This window comes from Procambarus clarkii, chromosome 2 (genome assembly GCF_040958095.1).
Source record: "Procambarus clarkii isolate CNS0578487 chromosome 2, FALCON_Pclarkii_2.0, whole genome shotgun sequence".
Taxonomy (NCBI): domain Eukaryota; kingdom Metazoa; phylum Arthropoda; class Malacostraca; order Decapoda; family Cambaridae; genus Procambarus; species Procambarus clarkii.
This window is the reverse complement of record NC_091151.1, coordinates 50,548,300-50,570,799: the sequence shown is the minus strand read 5'-3', so window position 1 is coordinate 50,570,799 and position 22,500 is coordinate 50,548,300. Positions and strand designations below refer to the sequence as shown.

Sequence of the window (22,500 nt, the reverse complement as noted above, 5' to 3'; positions counted from 1 at the left end):
CCCCGACCATGGAGGACATAAGAAAACATGCATATGCTGATTAGCATTTGTTATATACCATTGTTGCCTGAGTTATCAATCATGCAGGTAAAGTGGTCTCTTATCCCCATCTCAGCCTAAGCTCAGGGAATTAAACTCGTAAAATAGATGATCTTGGAAGTTCAGGAATGGCTAAAATCCGTAGCATATGTTCAATCGGTAAAATTTTAAGTGTGCGGGAAATTGAAATTAATTTCAATAATAATACCATAGAAAAGGTGCAGATAAATTAAGTCCTAATAATGCCGGAACATGTAAAAACTTCACCTCACAAATCATTTCCCCAGTCTACAATTACGTGGACAGACGAGATTTAATAATTATGGCATCCAAGCACCCGGTGGCAAGGAATTCACAGTGATAAATTCACCCAAAATTAAACTCGTGAAAAAAATTAACCCATACTCGAGTGTATGTACCTTCAGTAATACATCATGATTCACTATAAACCAATGTCAAGAGTCATCGAGCAGTTACGCAAGTACTTGCCAGCCATTATATCTCTCAGTCTTTGGCAGCTTTATTTACATATATTAATTTAAACAGTTTATGGGCTCAAGCGCACTAGGACCTGTTTATAACAATAACAACATTTGATTGGGAAATAGTAAAACATTTTGAATTAACAGACACTAGACAGTAGTAGTATTAAATGTTTATTCAATGTAAATAAAGATTGAGAAAAGATGTTCAGGTTTGTAACCTCTGTCCTACCTGACAGGATGTTACAAATTACCTGTCTGTAACGTTTGTAAACCTGAAGAGATGTTCAGGTTTACTTGCATAACTGCTTGATGAATTCAGGTCCAGTATTACTGTGATATCTTAAGCATGTCCTAACAGTGTAAATTCTAAGATTTACTGACTTATTAATAACCAAGACCCATGTTTGTTTATATCTTACAGCTGACCATTTTAAAAATGGTCATGTTAGGCTGCTCTCTCCTGCATATTATATTGCCATATAGCTTCCCGACTTACCTTAACAGGTTACAATGTTCCGACTATTGTTGATAAGCGTAGACTACATAAACAAATGATTACATTGTTTCTACACAATTCACCATTATGCAAATAAGTCACAAATTAGTTACATTTACAGGCCATAACTAGGGAGGTGAATTAAACACCCACGGCCGTTAAATTCCTCTCCTACGGAATCTGGGCTGAGTCGTGATTAATTAATTTAATATTACATGCTGACTAAAGTTATATTTAACGCGCTAAATTCTCGATATATTTACCGTCATATTTATTCAAATTAATAATAAAGGTATACTACATCTCTATTATTACAAACAGTTCATGTCAATATTATTAATTTTAATTTGTGTAGTATACTAAATTTCGTTTTAATTAAATCATTCAAATTTACATAAAATGTAAAGTATTTAATTATAATAAATTGGTTTCCACCTCATTTTTATAGGCTAGCATTACAGTAGACACTAAAGAGTGTCAATTGGTGGTTCTCAAGCAGGACTGCGATTAATAGTGTTATATTGTATGTGGAAGCCTCGTATACAGCTACACATTGTAAGTGTATGAGGAAGCCTCGTATACAGCTACAGTGTTACATTGTTATGTGGAAGCCTCGTATACAGCTACAGTGTTACATTGTATGAGGAAGCCTCGTATACAGCTTCACAGTGTTATATAGAATAGAGAAGCCTTGTGTACAGCTGCCAATAATATAATGAATCAAGAGGCACGAGGGATTATGTAGTACAATCTATATTTAAGAAATATTAATTTATCGAGAGATGCAGCAATGTTACATTTTCCTTCATTATTTTCTATGGTGTTGCTATGCTCGATACCTTTAGACTAATATACTCTACCTAATGTTTTCTGCTCTAATGATAGGTTTTAGCACTTGCCCCGCGTATCTGTGTTAGACTGAATAAAGCCTTAACAAGCAAAACATTGTCATCAAAAAGTGTAGACTGATGAGGGTGTATCTCTACAGTAGTAATAGTCTTGTAGTAATGGACTTGTGAGTATAAAGTGGAGGATGATGTTGGGTGGCGTAGCGTAGCGTGGCACCTCCGGTAATTAAGCCAGCGTGTGTTCTCCATCTCATCATCATCAACCGTCCTCTTTTTATCTCCAACATTGTCCCGGTGAGTGAGTTTTGTTGGCGCGGGGGAGCCCTGGTGGTGGCGGGACGACTCATTACCCCCACCATCACCATCATCACTCCTTCACACTTTCACCATCATTCCCGCTTAACCCATTATCCTATATTTCTTACCTTTATTTTGTATTTGGCGAAGTTACCACGGCCAAGAGACAACAGCAAATGTAACTTTTCTATGGTGAATTTGGTGTGGATTTTTTTATTACATCTAAAATGATTGCATGTTTATACGTCTCTCAGTTGATACTTGCGGGCAGAGACCGCTGTCATCGTCCTGTTAATAAATGACTTACATTATCGTACACCTTTATATAAGTTATGATCTATTATAAAAAGGTAGCTTTAAGTTAGGGAACTGTTGTGGGTTGCATCCTGGAGAAGGTTAGTTGCTGGCCAAGGGAGACCTCCATAAGCCTAACACCTTACCTGTCTCCGACAATGGATAACCACAAGGTCACATCCGTCAATAAAATATTGAAAGTCTTTTTATTTAAATATAATATAATACAGGAAGAACAGAATACTTGGTAAGTTCATTTGCTGTCAATTTTCAACCGGATAGAGCTGGACAAATGACGTAGATGTGTTGACCAGACTATACACTAGAAGGTGAAGGGACGACGACGTTTCGGTCCGTCCTGGACCATTCTCAAGTCGATTGTCGCACAATCGCACAATCGATTTGAGAATGGTCCAGGACGGACCGAAACGTCGTCGTCCCAACATACTTTAGCCACGTTATTGCGACATAGATGTAACAATGAAGTAACGTTGATAACATTAACCCCACGTTGATTAAACGCCACTTGAGCACGGTTTGCCAGCTGGGTTCACTCGTGTAGGTAACAACGGGTTCATCCTAAACACTTGTCCCACGCCTCGCTGGCGATTTGGTCTGGGTTGTGTCCGGCCAGAGAGGAGGAGGAGGAGGAGGAGGAGGCATAGCATCAACGCTGGTCGGCTCTCTTCACCCCAGCAGTAATTGCATACCTCGATTTTAACCGATTGGCGGGTCGTGTTGCAAAGGGAAACTTACAGGGTAAAGTTTACCGTGAGCTATAGGAAGGGAAAGCTGTCAGCCTGCTAACCGGAGTCAGACACACAGAAATCACAATAGCGTGATGCATCAAATGAACAAATTCACATAGACAGAAGACAGTAGCTAGTGGGCACCAACACAGAAGACAGTAGCAAGACCAATACGTCAAGAGAAGCATAATTAAGGAACTTGCCGGAGACACAACGCCGCTACACAAGAAAACTTCTTCAGTCTTGCACTGGAAACTTTTGCTTGAAGCTTCTTCGGCCTCTCGCTTTTTCTAATATTCTTTTCCCCGAGAGCCAACAAAGATGCGGAGCTTCCCGCGCTCCGCCACTGCTTCTTCCTCAACATATTATTTAGCGATTTTTTTCACGCCAAAATAAATCCCAACGATTGTTTTTCCTTATTAAATATTTTCAGAAAGTAACATCTTAAAAATCGTAACATTTTGACAAATAGAAATTGGTATTTATATTTTATTTTAAGGTGATTGAGCTGGTGAGTTAGGGGGAATTTTGATACCTGATCACATTTGTTTTTTTCCTTACCTATCAATGTTTACCTATCAGAGACTACGAGGAAATGAGGTCTAGTTTCTGAGGTGGTGGAGGCCAAGACCGTCAGTAGTTTCAAAGCGTTATATGACAAAGAGTGCTGGGAAGACGGGACACCACGAGCGTAGCTCTCATCCTGTAACTACACTTAGGTAATTACACACACACATACACACTCCTCTCTCTCTCTCTCTCTCTCTCTCTCTCTCTCTCTCTCTCTCTCTCTCTCTCTCTCTCTCTCTCTCTCTCTCTCTCTCTCTCTCTCTCTCTCTCTCTCTTTCTCTCTCTCTCTCTCTTTCTCTCTCTCTCTCTCTGTCTCTGTCTTCAAAATATAATGTGTGTTTGACGTTGGAAGTCATCAATTATATTGTGGTGCTTCTGTACCTAATATAATAATTATCCCCCAGTTTGTAAGATTTGTCTGAATAGTGAAATTGGTACATTGTCGTCAATTTTATAACTCATCGGAGGCCGTCATCATTTATGTGTTCAATAACGGAATAAACAATGTTGATTTTCCTGCTTTCTAATGCAGATTTGCATTGTGTGACTGAATTAGATAATACATTTACAGTGTTGATGCTGTGGTGGCGGTAGTATAATGTAGTGAGCAATTGTGTTGAGTCGCCGGACAAAATACGGGAATACAATCAGGTTTTTTATTGATTGTTAAAAAAAGAGACCCCAATACACGCACGTATTTGTACGATAAATGTTTGTGTTTTAACGATGAGAAACGATATGAACCAAACATGTGAGAACGGAAGCTCTGCAATGTTTATTACACCAATTTCTGATTTCGATGCTCAGGAAATAGTACTCAGGAATCCCTATGAAACTTTACGGGATATTGGAAACGGATTTTCAATGTTTTTGCCTAGATTAATCATGACAAACCAAGCAGAAAAATGTGGGTTAAAAAGTAATATATCAACCTCAGTGATATATTTGAACACTGTCACTGTACAGAAATCCCAGAACAATGTAATATTGGAACAAGTTCTCTATAAGAGAGAGAAGTTGGTATAAGAGAGAGAAGTTGGTATAAAGTCTAGTGCTTAATATGACTAGAGCAACAAGTGAGCATCGAGGAGAGAGCAGTGAAGGCATCTCAGTATGAACATAGGGCGTCTAACTCCCTTATACTCTCTGGCCGAGGATCGGGAGGAGACGGTGTATATGTTGGACGAGGAACCCCCAGACGATCAAGGTAATCATATACACTTCAATATTTACACTTATGTTTATTATGGTTTTACCATATTTATAATTTGTTGGATCTGAGAACGTGACGGCAGGGTTGTCGCGTTTATCATGTTTGTTCAGTGAAAATTTTATTTCTGATTGATTTATTGTTTTATATTTATTAATTTTGTATAATTATTGTGTGGGGGGTTAAAAATGCTAAATATGAATATATACAGCACGTGTATATATTATGTATTTAGACTAGCTAAATTTTGGTATCATCTCAGGTGGAAACTTTCGCTGTATGCATTTATAAGTAACAACTGCAGCAGTATATGTATTCAGCTTCAAAAGGCTCGTAAATTACTTACATAACATTTGTCAAAAATACAGATCTTAGATAACAGAGTTGTCTGAAGATTGCTATGTATAGGGACCCGGTCAAATTATTTGTTGTCATTGTGAATTTTGGCTACGTTTATTTTTTTTTATTTTTTTTTTTTTTTGAGATATATACAAGAGTTGTTACATTCTTGTACAGCCACTAGTACGCGTAGCGTTTCGGGCAGGTCCCTGGAATACGATCCCCTGCCGCGAAGAATCGTTTTTTCATCCAAGTACACATTTTACTGTTGCGTTAAACAGAGGCTACAGTTAAGGAATTGCGCCCAGTAAATCCTCCCCGGCCAGGATACGAACCCATGACATAGCGCTCGCGGAACGCCAGGCGAGTGTCTTACCACTACACCACGGAGACTGGTATTCTTTATTGTTTTATGAATACATAAATGTATACATAGCATCATTTATTTTGTCACTTTCAGTACAAACTGCAAGAACAGTGAATACACTACAAAATATTTCAAATTTATTGTGATAACAAGCCATATAATGTGTAGTATAATAAAATTAGCGAAGCCAAGAGACGTGCTACAATTACAAACAAGTTTGAATTGTTCACAAACCAATATGCAACAGAAAACGCCTCACCCCTGAAGGATTCGAACCCAGACAGCTAGAGGCTTCATGCACCTTGGCGTGTCCAGTACTTTCACCACTAGGCCACAACGACTGTTTAAAGAATTGGAAGTCGTGTGACCCTTTACCCAATTCCCAACAGCACTTTGTGTCACCGAGTACTGTTGTTGAGTGCTGCTCTCTTCTGAATCACAGACTCAGCAGAAAAGTGTTAGTATTTTTTAGTGTTAGAGCTGTTAATAAGTAGAATAGGTTAGATGTAGAAGTCGTTGAAGCTAATTGTATTGAGAGTTTTAAATGTGAATATGATAGCGTGAGAAATGAGTCGTGCATTAATGTGAGAACGTTAGGAAAGCGGAGCGTATCTCCAGCCTGCAGTCACACCGAGGTGAGTACACAGATCCTTGCCAGGCCCTGGGACTTCACCAGACACAACAACACCCACACATTCCCCCCCCCCCCCCTTCCCTCTCCCCCTCCCTGCTATTGTTGACTCTGGATGTCTTACACGAGTATAATAAAAGTTGTCTTGGTTCTGCCATCCTTTTATAGCCTCGCCTTCCTTTCTCCGCGTGTACCACAACTGTAAAGTTTTGTACAATATTGTCCCAATCCCATCCCGCGAGGACGATAACACAGCCATACTGGTGATATACTCAATAATATACACGTCTTGTACAGGTATGCTAATGGATGCTAACAAACCGGGCCTAATAAGCCCAGCCTCGGGTATAATGGATATATTATATATATATATATATATATATATATATATATATATATATATATATATATATATATATATATATATATATATATATATATATATATATATATATAATGTACTGGGCTTAGGAGAGGTTAGATTATGTTCTTGTCTTCTTTATCGGATCATTTCTACATATCCATTAGTACAAAATGTACTAATTTTTGTACTAATGGCCGGCGACAGCGGTCTCTGCCTAGAGAATATTTGCCAAACTTTTTGAAAGGGCCCGCCACTGGAGTGGCGGGCCCTTGGTCACTGGAGTGACCAAGCGGAGAGTGACCTGGTGTCACGTGACGTGCGAGTCGCACATTAGTAATGCTTCTGTCCCGGGCAAACCTTCACTGCGCCTCAGAACTCGGACGGGGAGGTCGTAAGTTACGTCAGCTCCAAAAATTTTGGAGAATTTTACGTGCGTGACGAGTCTAGAGTTTAGTGGAAGTGTAGTGAGCCTGTGTGAAGGGCCGCTGTATACCAGTAGAGAATCAGTCGGTGGACTTTCTGATGTCTGGTTGCTTATAGGGCAAACCTAATTGTTTAACTCCAGGTGTGTGGAGTAGTACAACACCCTGGACTAGTGCCAAGGGCTGTGTCACAGTTGTCACTGGACCCGAGTGTTGGAATTTCACTGCAGCGTAAGAAATAGTTCTTGGGTAGCGTCATTAACCCGGCGGGCCGGAACTGTGTGCAGTTTGTCACTTGTATTACTGGGTCGCTGCCAGGTGTATGCTTGGTGGACACGCAGGGCGAAGTGGTCAACAGGAATTCCTTGCAAGACACCAGCAACAGAGGAACAACACCATGTACACTTTATTGGTTTATTAAATATTACATTTACTAATCAAATTTAACACTGTTCAGAACCATGTTCTCTTAATTACTCGCCTGATTTTTCGAGCCGAATACACCGCATACATTGACTATATTACTTATGGGGAAAATAGTTATGTATATATTGATGTGGGTGAAGATATCAGTTGAAGGTGAGAAACTAGCCTAGGTCGGGAGCAGAGAAGAGGCCTGGGGCCAGATTCACGAAGCAGTTACGCAAACACTTACGAACCTATACATCTTTTCTCAATCTTTGGCGGCTTTGTTTACACTTATTAAACAGTTCATGAGCTCCCAAGCACCAGGAGGCTGTTTATAACAATAACAACAGTTGATTGGCAAGTTTTCATGTTTGTAAACTGTTTAATAAATGTAAACAAAGGCATCAAAAATTGAGGAAAGATGTTCACGATCGTAAGTACTTGCGGTGTAAATGTTAAGAGTTAGGTAGAGATACGTAGCCTACTCCCCATTCCTGCGCGGGTATTTGGCGGGTCAGGGATCGCCCACACACTGACAACCTTGTTTGATTGTCTCTTTGTGGAGCACTCAGCGCGGGAGTTCCTGTACGTCGACGGGATGTTCCCAGGACGTCCGGCTTTACCTCACGCTGCACAGTGGAGGCCCTCTGAGAGTTATTATTATTATTAACATCTTTATTGACAAAATTAATTACAATTTTGCCTAATCTGAGGATTTTGATAGTCTTATTAAAGTGAGGATAATGCTGGTATTCACTGTCACACAGGACAGAGGGTCATACATAAGACAATAGGTCTAAACTGTAGGCTGAAGCACATATATATCATGGCTACAATCAATGTTTTAATAGTGGGTCCTCTGTGGTCGTGCCCGGGGGCCTTTTGTGGTCTGGGTGACAAAGAGCAGTGAACGTGCGCCACAGTAGGCTCTGTTTTGGAGGATTTAGTTATATATATTTGGAAATATGTTGTATTTCTGTTGGTAGGTAGTAATTTTGGAGGATAGGCTGTATTTTTGGAGATAGGTTGTATTTTTGATGGATTATAATTGGAGGATAGGTTGTATTACATTAATATTTTGGTGAACAAAACGAAATACAAATGGAAAAAACCTGCTAGACTCTGTAGAGTGAATTTAAAGTTAGTGTCCAGCTTGCATGGTGGGCTGCACAACATACTGGCCTTTACATAGTTCCATATACCTGTCTCAAAATAAATTCCAACACAATGGCCCCTGGCACTTCCTCGCCACATTTCCAAACATAATAATTTTGCGGTAATGTTGTTACAACACTCGCACCTCCAAGACATTCATCCTCCTTCCTTGTCTGACAGTGTTCCGGGAACACACAGCGTTATTAACACGCGCCTTACATCGCGACTATCAACCTTGTACAGTCACAGACCCGCTCCTGTGCCAGGGTAGGTCACTACGGGCTCGCTATAGCCCCTGCTACTTGAGGCTCCTGTGCCACGGTAGTTCACTACGGGCTCGCTATAGCCCCTGCTACTTGAGGCTCCTGTGCCAGGATAGTTCACTAAGGGCTCGCTATAGCCCCTGCTACTTGAGGCTCCTGTGCCACGGTAGTTCACTACGGGCTCGCTATAGCCCCTGCTACTTGAGGCTCCTGTGCCAGGATAGTTCACTACGGGCTCGCCATAGCCCCTGCTACTTGAGGCTCCTGTGCCAGGATAGTTCACTACGGGCTCGCCATAGCCCCTGCTACTTGAGGCTCCTGTGCCAGGATAGTTCACTACGGGCTCGCCATAGCCCCTGCTACTTGAGGCTCCTGTGCCAGGATAGTTCACTACGGGCTCGCCATAGCCCCTGCTACTTGAGGCTCCTGTGCCAGGATAGTTCACTACGGGCTCGCCATAGCCCCTGCTACTTGGCACTTTGTGTTCCCAGTAGCTGGATGTAAAACAATTTCAAACAACAACAACAAACAACTCTGTAACTTGCCCGTAAGGCTGGCTTCTTATTCTCACGTTGGTATGGGTAGCCCCTGCGTACACTACCTCCTCCTCCCTTCTATTGTCACGCCGCCTCCTGCTCATCTCTCAGGTCTTACGAGCCTCTTAACTCCCTCCTCTTCCTTGCAGGTGTACTCACCTAGTTGTGTTTGCGAGGGTTGAGCTCTGGCTCTTTGGTCCCGCCTCTCAACCGTTAATCAACTGATTGTGTGTGGGTGGTGTGGGGCCCTAACTGTTTGGCTTCAGACCCTCTTGCCCCCAGGGGGGGGGGACCCTTCCACAAACTTAATGCTTTTTCTTATCTATAAACGACTGGCGATTCCAACTCCCTCTTAGCCTCACTAATTGCCTATTAAAAACAAAAAACTAATTGAAACGATTATTAGTCTTGTCTGATCTTCTACCTATCGTGGAATCCAGAATAAGTATGCTATTCTCGCTTCATTATTAGTTACATTGTCTAATAGTATTGTATCAACAGTATTAGTGTTAAGAATGTGTTGGAGGCTTGTAATATTGCATACAATAATGTTCCTTCCCTCCGACAGACCGCTCCCGACCCTGGTGGAAGAGTTGGAACCGCAAGTACGTGTTGCTGTGTGGCACCTGCGGCACCTCGGCCGTCCTCTTGGGCACTTTCTACCTCATTATCTACTTTGTGCTCAGGTCCTACACGTCGTCTCTACAGTACTTCGAGACTATACCCACCTACGTCCCCGCTGCTGTAGTGAGTACCTTCCTCTTGAGAGTATTGGTGGGCGTGTGGAGGGACCCTTGTTGACGCTGGTGGCTCTCTGCACCAGTCTTCTTGTGTGCCTGCTACACCAACCTTACCAACACCACATATCTTCTCCACAGGTTGTGTGTGTGTGTGTGTGTATTATGTCACATATGCACTTATTAAATAAGCCAATATTGACTATAAGCAAGTGCGAGAACGGGTTGGTGTGAGAGTGTGTGGGTGTGTGTGAGAGAGAGAGAGAGAGAGAGAGAGAGAGAGAGAGAGAGAGAGAGAGAGAGTATCTGGGCTAACATATACTAGTGGCAGTAAATGTGTTACCATGGAGGCATAATCTGGCCTAATAACCAATTACGAGCTCTCCCAACATTAATCACTCACCAACCAGCTCGAATTACTTTTGTGAGTAGCAAGATGACCTTTATTATAACCAGCCCGACAGGTGACCTTACCTAACCTTCATCACCAGCCCGACAGGTGACCTTACCTAACCTTCATCACCAGCCCGACAGGTGACCTTACCTAACCTTCATCACCAGCCCGACAGGTGACCTTACCTAACCTTCATCACCAGCCCGACAGGTGACCTTACCTAACCTTTATGACCAGCCCGACAGGTGACCTTACCCAACCAGACAGTCAGACCATCAACAGCTCCACGCCCAACACGTCAGGCCAACCCCAACATTTCCACCAACAAATTTACAAACATATTGCAAATCTTTTTTGTTTACTTTGTGAAGAACAACGCGATCAAATGATTTACTGTCGGAAAATTAGAAGTATTTATTCAGTGGAGGTGGTCATTGTTGGGAGTGATGCCTATGATGGTGGTAATCTGGCGGGAAGTTCATATGAGCCAAGTTGTACAGTTATGGACACAAGGTTGGCCTGGTCAGGTCTTAAAGAGGACGGAGGCACAGTTGGCCAGGCTGGTAACGTGAGCTGCCTCTGGAGAAATGTTGGTGTTGGTGGTGGTGGCTGTGGTGGTGGTGGTGGTGGTGGTGATGGTGGTGGCTGTGGTGGCGGGGGGTGGTAGTTGATTGATAGTTGAGAGGCGGGCCGTAAGAGCAGAGTTCAACCCCCGTAAGAACAACTGAACAACTAGGTGAACACACACACACACACACACACACACACACACACACACACACACAAGCATGGAGCACACACACACACAAGCATGGAGCCCGTACCTTGTCAAGCACAAGACGAAGCTGGAAAAAGTCCAAAGGTATGCTACTAGACTAGTCCCAGAACTAAGAGGCATGAGTTATGAGGAAAGGCTGCGGGAAATGCACCTCACGACACTGGAAGACAGAAGAGTAAGGGGGGACATGATCACAACCTACAAAATCCTCAGGGGAATCGACCGGGTAAACAAGGATGAACTTTTCAACACTGGTGGGACGCGAACAAGGGGACACAGGTGGAAGCTGAGTACCCAAATGAGCCACAGAGACGTTAGAAAGAACTTTTTCAGTGTCAGAGTAGTTAGCAAATGGAATGCATTAGGAAGTGATGTGGTGGAGGCTGACTCCATTCACAGTTTCAAATGTAGATATGATAGAGCCCAATAGGCTCAGGAATCTGTACACCAGTTGATTGACGGTTGAGAGGCGGGACCAAAGAGCCAGAGCTCAACCCCCGCAAGCACAATTAGGTGAGTACAATTAGGTGAGTACACACACACACACACACACACACACACACACACACACACACACACACACACACACACACACACAGGGAGGGAGGTGGGAGGTCCCCCCCACCCCCTCTATCCATCCCCCTCCCAACCTCTCAACCTCTATCTGTCTCCCAACCTTACGCCATCTCCCAACCCCTCTATGCCCTCCCTAATCTTCAGACCCAGTATGCCCTTCCTACTCCAGACCTACCTACCCAGGCCCTACCCCAGACCCTCCTACCTACCTTCCTAGAAGCCCAGCCCCCAGTAGCCCCCCAAGCACCCCTCCTGAACTCTTTCACCCCCCATACACCCCCCGGACCCCCCCAGACACCCCCTGGATCCCCCCGGACATCCCCCGGACCCTCCCCGCCCCCAGTCATCCCCCAGACACCCCCCAGATCCCCCAGATCCCCTCTGCCCCCAGTCACCCCCCAGACATCCCCCAGATCCCCCCAGACCCCCAGAGAAAGGGAGAACTCTGGTACAAGAGTTTCCATGAAGAATCTCAAGGTTTGGTACACCAATGCTGATGGGGTATCTAATAAAGCAGAAGAGATAAAAGAAAGAGTGAGTGAAGCAGATCCTGACATAGTTGCAATTGTGGAAACTAAAATTAATGACATGATCTCAGATGCAATCTTTCCTGAAGGGTACCAGGTGATACGAAAAGAGAGGACACAGAGACAGGGAGGGGGAGTAGCACTCCTAATAAAGCGGAAATGGAAGTTTGAAGACCTGGGAAATCGAGTTACCAATGAGTGCACAAGCTTCATACATGGAACTCTGACAGTAGATGGGAGGAAGATTGTGATCATGGTAATCTACAATCCCCCACCAAACAGTAGAAGACCCAGGCAGGAGTATGATGACAACAACAAAGCATGTATAGATGAACTGCAGAAGGCAGCAACACTAGCCCACAGAATGAGAGCGAAGCTGCTGATCATGGGGGACCTAAATCATGGAGAGATAAATTGGGAATCAAGGAATCCCCATGGAGGGGATGAAACGTGGGGAGCAAAATTAGTAGATGTTATAGACAGGAATTTCCTGACACAACATGTGAAGGAAGACACAAGGGAAAGAGGAGGAGATGCACCGAGCCTATTAGACCTGATTTTCACCCAGAACGTAGAAGATATCGAGAATTTAGAGCATGAAATACCTCTAGGGGCCAGTGACCATTGTGTCCTAGTCTTTGACTACATGATGGAATTCAAAATTATGACCATGGGACAAGAGATCTGGGAAAGGAGAGCTGACTACAGGAAAGGGGACTATATGAGGATAAGGGACTATCTGGGTGAAGTGCAGTGGGAGGAAGAAATTAGAGGAAAAACAGTCCAAGATATGATGGACCTAGTCATACAGAAATGCCAGGAGGCCGAAGAGAGATTTATACCAACGGTAAAGGGAAAAAATAAGAAGGAATATAATAACCCATGGTTTAATAGACAGTGTCAGGAAGCAAAAATGGCCAGCAGGCGGGAGTGGAGGAAGTACAGAAGACAAAGAACAGAGGACAACAGAAGCAGATACAACAGAGCTAGGAACGATTACATTAACATAAGACGAACATCGGAAAGGGACTATGAGAACGATATTGCAATCAAAGCGAAAAAACAACCTAAGTTACTACACAGTCATATAAGAAGAAAAATGTCGGTGAACGACCAAGTGACAAGACTAAGGAAGACAGAGGGGGCATATACTGAAAGTGACAAGGAAATCTGCGAGGCACTGAATGCCAGTTTCCATGGAGTGTTCACTACCGAGCCTGAGCAGCTCCCATTGTTGGAAGGGGTTACCCTAGATGAAAGACTATCAGATATAGAGGTGACAGCAGAGGAGGTAATGAAACAGTTGACAACTCTAGATGCAACTAAAGCAGTTGGACCAGACAAAGTATCACCGTGGATACTAAAAGAAGCAGCACAGGCCCTCAGCGTGCCTCTGGCAATGATCTTTAATGAGTCACTTATGTCAGGAGAATTGCCCAGTTGCTGGAAGAAGGCAAATGTCGTGCCGATCTTCAAGAAAGGAGATAGGGAGGAGGCACTTAACTACAGACCTGTATCACTGACAAGCATCCCCTGTAAAATACTGGAAAGAATAATTAGGCTACGACTGGTTGCACACCTGGAGAACATTAGGTTTGTGAACAAACATCAACATGGGTTCTGGACAGGGAAATCGTGCCTAACAAACCTTCTGGAATTCTATGATAAAATAACGAGGATAAGACAGGACAGAGATGGTTGGGCAGACTGCATATTTCTGGACTGCCAAAAAGCCTTTGATACAGTACCGCACATGAGACTGCTGTTCAAGCTCGAGAGGCAGGCGGGGGTGGGGGGAAAGGTCCTAGAATGGATAAGGAACTACCTAACAGGAAGGAGCCAAAGAGTTACGGTAAGGGGCGAGAAGTCGGACTGGCGAACAGTAACAAGTGGAGTACCACAAGGATCGGTGCTGGGACCAATTCTATTTCTTGTATATGTTAACGACATGTTTACAGGCGTAGAGTCCTACATGTCGATGTTTGCGGATGATGCAAAGTTGATGAGAAGAGTTGTGACAGATGAGGATTGCAGGATCCTCCAAGAGGACCTGAACAGATTGCAGAGATGGTCAGAGAAATGGCTACTAGAATTCAACACGAGCAAATGTAAAGTTATGGAAATGGGACTAGGAGATAGGAGACCAAAGGGACAGTACACAATGAAGGGGAACAGCCTACCTGTAACGACGCGTGAAAGAGACCTGGGGGTGGACGTAACACCTAATCTATCTCCTGAGGCACATATTAATAGGATAACGACAGCAGCGTACTCTACACTGGCAAAAGTTAGAACATCATTCAGAAACCTAAGTAAGGAGGCATTTAGGGCGCTTTACACTGCCTACGTAAGGCCAGTCTTAGAGTATGCCGCCTCATCATGGAGTCCCCATCTGAAGAAGCATATAATGAAACTGGAAAAGGTTCAGAGGTTTGCAACGAGACTCGTCCCAGAGCTACGAGGGATGGGGTATGAAGAGCGCCTGAGGGAACTGTGCCTTACGACACTAGAAAGAAGAAGGGAGAGGGGGGACATGATAGGAACGTATAAGATACTCAGAGGAATTGACAGAGTGGACATAGACGAAATGTTCACACGGAATAGTAACAGAACGAGAGGACATGGATGGAAGCTTGAAACTCAGATGAGTCACAGAGATGTAAGGAAGTTTTCTTTTAGCGTGAGAGTAGTGGGGAAATGGAATGCACTTCAGGAACAGGTTGTGGAAGCAAATACTATTCATAATTTTAAAACCAGGTATGATAGGGAAATGGGACAGGAGTCATTGCTGTAAACAACCGATGCTCGAAAGGCGGGATCCAAGAGTCAATGCTCGATCCTGCAAGCACATATAGGTGAGTACATATAGGTGAGTACACACACACACACACACACACACACACACACACACACACACACACCACACACACCACACACACACACACCACACACACACACACCACACACACACACACCACACACACACCACACACACACACACCACACACACACACACCACACACACACACACCACACACACACACACCACACACACACACACACACACACACACACACACACACACACACACAACCTATATATTATGTGAGAAATCTTTAAAGAATTCTGATAAAGAAAGAGATCTAGGAGTGGTTCTAGATAGAAAACTATCACCTGAGGACCACATTAAGAATATTGTGCAAGGAGCCTATGCAATGCTTTCTAACTTCAGAATTGCATTTAAATACATGGATGGCGATATACTAAAGAAATTGTTCATGACTTTTGTTAGGCCAAAGCTAGAATATGCAGCTGTTGTGTGGTGCCCATATCTTAAGAAGCACATCAACAAACTGGAAAAGGTGCAAAGACATGCTACTAAGTGGCTCCCAGAACTGAAGGGCAAGAGCTACGAGGAGAGGTTAGAAGCATTAAATATGCCAAAACTAGAAGACAGAAGAAAAAGAGGTGATATGATCACTACGTACAAAATAGTAACAGGAATTGATAAAATCGACAGGGAAGACTTCCTGAGACCTGGAACTTCAAGAACAAGAGGCCATAGATTTAAACTAGCTAAACACAGTTGCCGAAGAAATATAAGAAAATTCACCTTCGCAAATAGAGTGGTAGACGGTTGGAACAAGTTAAGTGAGAAGGTGGTGGAGGCCAAGACCGTCAGTAGTTTCAAAGCGTTATATGACAAAGAGTGCTGGGAAGACGGGACACCACGAGCGTAGCTCTCATCCTGTAACTACACTTAGGTAATTACTTAGGTAATTACACACACACACACACACACACACACACACACACACACACACACACACACACACACACAGAACAAGACGTCGGGAAAGTCGTAACATTAGCATGCGGCCTCGTATAATATTGGAGGTTACAGCAAGGCTCCCCATATTATTGCTAGCCATTGCACCATACCAGTTATGTATCGCCATTTTTTATCACTAGTTTTCACTAGTGCTTAGGGACATTGAGCCTTCTAGTACCTGAAGATGTAATCTGTGTCGGTGTCATCAATTTTATTGTGAGAGATGTGTTGTGTATAAGACACATAGTTGACCTTACCTGGCGACCAGCACCAGGGCGGGGGGGGGGGGAGGGGGGCAAGAGGCAGACATTATGTAGGCGACATTATGGTGTCACCCGGCCCCTCTGTGGTCCGTAATGGTCCCCGCTCTTGACCGTGGCGGGTAAGTTAGCTCTCTCTCTCTCTCTCTCTCTCTCTCTCTCTCTCTCTCTCTCTCTCTCTCTCTCTCTCTCTCTCTCTCTCTCTCTCTCTCTCTCTCTCTCTCTCTCTCTCTCTCTCTCTCACTTAGGCTGGACGGTAGAGCGACGGTCTCGCTTCATGCAGGTCGGCGTTCAATCCTCGACCGTCCACAAGTGGTTGGGCACCAGTCCTTTCCCCCTGTCCCATCCCACATCCTTATCTTGACTTCTTCCCAGTGCTAATATATTGGCAATGGCTTGGCGCTTTCCCCTTGATAGTTTCCTTTCCTTCTCTCTCTGTACCTCTGCTCATTCGTGTTTAACGAAGACGATTCCAACTATCCAACTATCAGTCCGTGGTGCCATTATTATTTTATCCTTCTAGAACTTTGTGGAATCTACTATTAAAAAACATTCCACAAAGCTCCTATTTTGCGAAATTTTTATGTACGACAAAGCTCTTATATGCTGCATTTTTCTAACCCGTATCGGCAAGATGCTATCACGATACAGTTGGCTTAATATTTGGGCCAGAGCTTGCCCTTCTGTCTTGTCTTCCAAGTGATCCTTGTAGCCAGTTGGTTTGTTGGAGTGTTTGGCTGCAACGGTTACATTATCTTACCGTAATTAATAGTTAGGCGGGAGCCGGTCGGCCTAGCGGCCAGCACGCTGGACTTGTGATCCTGTGGTCCCGGGTTCGATCCCAGGCGCCGGCGAGAAACAATGGACAGAGTTTCTTTCACCCTATGCCCCTGTTACCTAGCAGTAAAATAGGTACCTGGGTGTTAGTCAGCTGTCACGGGCTGCTTCCTGGGGGTGGAGGCCTGGTCGAGGACCGGGCCGCGGGGACACTGAAAGCCCCGAAATCATCTCAAGATAAACTCAAGATATACCCAAGGTCATGCACACTTGACCACAATTAAGTTCACTATTGTTAATACTGAACAAGGGGGGGAGGGGGGGGGGTGAGTAAACACTGTATGGAGAGGAAGGTGGAGGTGGAGGTGGTGGCAGTAATGGGTGGAGTGCCCACGTGGTGTGGCCACTGTGGTCCAGGAGCAGGTCTCCACCACTCGGCTCACTCTCCCATAATACTTAAAGCTGACCCCAGCTTCCTTCACAAGGTCTTGGTCAGCTCCCTCACTAAGCCTTTCTACTTTACAAAATAATGCCGCAGTCAGCAGCTCTAAGCAATATAAAGTTCTGTACTTTATTTAACACAAAATTTCCCAATACTTGAATCCTAATTTTTAAAAGTTTAAAATATCGTTTTAATTAAAATGTGTTGGTTCATTCAGAACGATTTAAGGTTCAATCGTTATTGAGATCAAAAGTGTCGTTGAATTCTGTGTTGTTGAGAGGCTCCGTGACCCCCGTGGCTCCTCCCAGCCGCCTGGGACTGCAGGCACCATCACTGAACATTTCCACTGAGGGCCACTAACCCTAGTGGCCTCCACCAGGACACCACAACACCAACACCACCCTCACCACCACAACACCAACACCACCCTCACCACCACAACACCAACACAACACCAACACCACCCTCACCACCACAACACCAACACCACCCTCACCACCACAACACCAACACCACCCTCACCACCACAACACCAACACCACCCTCACCACCACAACACCAACACCACCCTCACCACCACAACACCAACACCACCCTCACCACCACAACACCAACACCACCCTCACCACCACAACACCAACACCACCCTCACCACCACAACACCAACACCACCCTCACCACCACAACACCAACACCACCCTCACCACCACAACACCAACACCACCCTCACCACCACAACACCAACACCACCCTCACCACCACAACACCAACACCACCCTCACCACTTCTTACAAGCACTCTGCAGTCACCGGTGCCATTAACCTCCGCCATAACTCATTACAAGCACATAACCAGGCGAGAAGAAAGGATGGGGAAGGCAGGAATGGTCTGCTTATCAACTTAGTAAACTGGGATTAATGTTCCTAGTTCGTGGCTAGAAGTTTGACACTTTGTGGAGGGTCTGGTATATGGTATTACTGGCAGTAGACCCAGGCTATGGGGCTGTATGCGGAATTTGTAGTTGTTATCCTTTATTGACCGTAAGGTGAGTACTACTTTATGTACACAATAAAGCAAGACGGTAGAGTGTGTCTTGAGTGATCCTTGCAGCCTAACCTGTGTATACGTGTGTGTGTGTTTGTGTGTGTATACACACACACACACACACACACACACACACATAATATGTAAACACACATATAATATGTATATACCTCAATGTCACAATTACGAAATGGAATATTTGAGTCTTATAATTATAATGCACACGCGCGCGCGCGCACACACACACACACACACACACACACACACACACACACACACACACACACACACACACACACACACACACACACACACACACACACACACACACGTATCAAAAGTATGAAACAAATTCATAGATGTCGTAAACTCTTAAACGCTGGCATTGGGGCCGACCCCCCTTTATGCATCATCTAGAGAGTTGGGTCAGGCGACCCCCAAGCGTCTGACTTACTTTGGACAAACAAACAATAAAAATGTTAATATTTCAATTACTAAAATATATAATGTTAATATTAATATGTATATTATAAATGATGGAAATATTAACACATATAATATGTATATACTTGTTAATATTTCCACCTTATTTATATCACTCAATTTTAATGCATTGTTGGGTGTCCAATTTCCCACAACTCATCCTAACATAAATGTTATTTATTCGTAGTAAGTCATTATTTTGCCTGAACCAGCGTGGCCGTCATACAAATAGCCAATCACAAGCCTTGATTAGACTGTATTTGGTAGTGTTTCCTTGTTGTTGTTGTTGTCTTGAGCACTTGGTGAACACCTTCACTCTCTGATACTAGGCTGCTGACTCTGTATAGTTGACTCTGATACTAGGCTGCTGACTCTGTATAGTTGACTCTCTGATACTAGGCTGCTGACTCTGTATAGTTGACTCTCTGATACTAGGCTGCTGACTGTATAGTTGACTCTCTGATACTAGGCTGCTGACTCTGTATAGTTGACTCTGATACTAGGCTGCTGACTCTGTATAGTTGACTCTCTGATACTAGGCTGCTGACTCTGTATAGTTGACTCTCTGATACTAGGCTGCTGACTGTATAGTTGACTCTCTGATACTAGGCTGCTGACTCTGTATAGTTGACTCTCTGATACTAGGCTGCTGACTCTGTATAGTTGACTCTGATACTAGGCTGCTGACTCTGTATAGTTGACTCTCTGATACTAGGCTGCTGACTCTGTATAGTTGACTCTCTGATACTAGGCTGCTGACTGTATAGTTGACTCTCTGATACTAGGCTGCTGACTCTGTATAGTTGACTCTCTGATACTAGGCTGCTGACTCTGTATAGTTGACTCTCTGATACTAGGCTGCTGACTCTGTATAGTTGACTCTCAGATACTAGGCTGCTGACTCTATATAGTTGACTCTCTGATACTAGGCTGCTGACTCTGTATAGTTGACTCTCTGATACTAGGCTGCTGACTCTGTATAGTTGACTCTCTGATACTAGGCTGCTGACTCTGTATAGTTGACTCTCTGATACTAGGCTGCTGACTGTATAGTTGACTCTCTGATACTAGGCTGCTGACTCTGTATAGTTGACTCTCTGATACTAGGCTGCTGACTCTGTATAGTTGACTCTCAGATACTAGGCTGCTGACTCTATATAGTTGACTCTCTGATACCCTAGGCCCGCCTGGCCGAGGATACCCCTCGCCCCCCCCTGGCCCGCCTGGCCCGCCTGGCCGAGGCTATCCGCCCATGCTCGTGATATCCCAGCCAAACCTCAAACATACAAGTTTAGAGTAGCACATTTGTATTTAAATGGTTTCCAACACAACATTTTAACTGCAAATATATTCAGGGTAGCAACAGCACATAGGGTAAATGTAATTAAAGGGCGCGGTCCCTATTGGCGGCTGTATCGGGCTTCATCGCTGATATCTCCTCATACACTCAACTCTGATCAACACATGTATTGGGGCAACCAATTACCGGTAATTAAGACAACTGAACACAAACTGGTATATATATATATATATATATATATATATATATATATATATATATATATATATATATATATATATATATATATATGTCTCATTGAATATGACCGCATATTCTGTATTTACTATCTTTTGATTTAGGGCTTCTATCCCTCTATTTTCTTAGCTAGTAAATACAGAATATGCGGTCATATTCAATGAGACATGTTTAAAAGAAAGCCTGCTGCCAGTATACACCAATATATATATATATATATATATATATATATATATATATATATATATATATATATATATATATATATAAAGAGACTTGAATTATACTATAGTTACTGTGTGAGATTTAAAATTGAAGGTTTTGCAGTTGTGATAATATTGGTTTTATATACATATCCTGTCTTCAACATGCTGCTATGTACTCACACGTATAAAACATATACAATATATTTTATCATCATTTTTGCTGACAATATTGACCTTTACAAACACATAAATAGTAATTAGAATGTTAACTTTTAGAGGAGTTGATGTAAGCCTCTTGTAAAAGGCTGGCTAATAATACACCTCACAAGCCTCTTATCCATAATATGTTTATATATGAAGCGATGAGACTGAGAGAGACAAGGAGCGAGATTCACGAAGCAGTTACGCAAGCACTTACGAACCTGTACATCTTTCCCACAATCTTAGACGGCTTTGGTTACATTTATTAAACAGTTTACAAGCATGAAAACTTCCCCAATCAACTGCTGTTATTGTTATAAACAGCCTCCTGGTGCTTCGCAGCTCATTAACTGTTTAGTAATTGTAAACAAAGCCGCCAAAAATTGAGGAAAGATGTACAGGTTCGTAAGTGCTTGCGTAACTGCTTCGTGAATCTGGCTCGAGGCTAATGTAACCTTTCTCTGTGTTGCAGCTCATACTGACGGGTTTGTTGGTCCTCTGCTTCATCAGACGCAAGAACAGGTTTTCCTATCTGGTGAGTACCTCCATGAGGCGCCTCTCATGGTTATGGTGAGTACCAGCATGAGTCATGAGGCGCCTCTCATGGTTATGGTGAGTACCAGCATGAGTCATGAGGCGCCTCTCATGGTTATGGTGAGTACCAGCATGAGTCATGAGGCGCCTCTCATGGTTATGGTGAGTACCAGCATGAGTCATGGTTATGGTGAGTACCAGCATGAGTCATGGTTATGGTGAGTACCAGCATGAGTCATGGGGAACATTCCTTGACCTCTAGCTGTTATCTTTAAGTTTCCTTTTTATCTTCTTGTACTGTGACCCCAAAAGTAAAGGGTATTTGCCATTTTCCGTGATGATATTTCTGACCTTACGTGAAGTACTCTACCAAAAACTAATTTTACATTCATGAATAATTCAATGAGCTGCTTTCACCGTGAAAACTATTTTTATTGTTAAAAATGGATTTCATTGTTTCAGGAGAAAAAATGCCGAGCTTAATATCCTAAAACTTTTTCCCACAAAAATTACGGCAGGATTTTCGGAGTTTGTTCAAGTTGGGAGAGTAGAGTAACTCACTTTACTCTCTCTCTCTCTGTCTCTCTCTCTCTCTCTCCAAAATGAGTTCAGAGTGTAAGCAAGAGTCGGGAGGGGGGGGGGGGTCTAGTGAAGAGGGGAGAGTGTAGGAGAGAAGTGAGAGGGGAGACATAGGTGAGG

General features: G+C 43.5%; 1 protein-coding gene across 3 annotated transcripts in view; it reads left to right on the top strand.

The window, feature by feature from the left end:
- The window catches only part of LOC123762336 (uncharacterized), a 117,763-nt gene that overhangs the window by 67,693 nt on the left and 27,570 nt on the right, over positions 1–22,500 (top strand). For all 3 annotated transcript variants that reach the window (XM_069325976.1, XM_069325968.1, XM_069325970.1), the window contains exons 3-4: positions 10,042–10,220; positions 21,740–21,802. In XM_069325976.1, the coding sequence (XP_069182077.1) occupies positions 10,042–10,220; positions 21,740–21,802 (242 nt within the window). The remainder of the gene's footprint in view (positions 1–10,041; positions 10,221–21,739; positions 21,803–22,500) is intronic.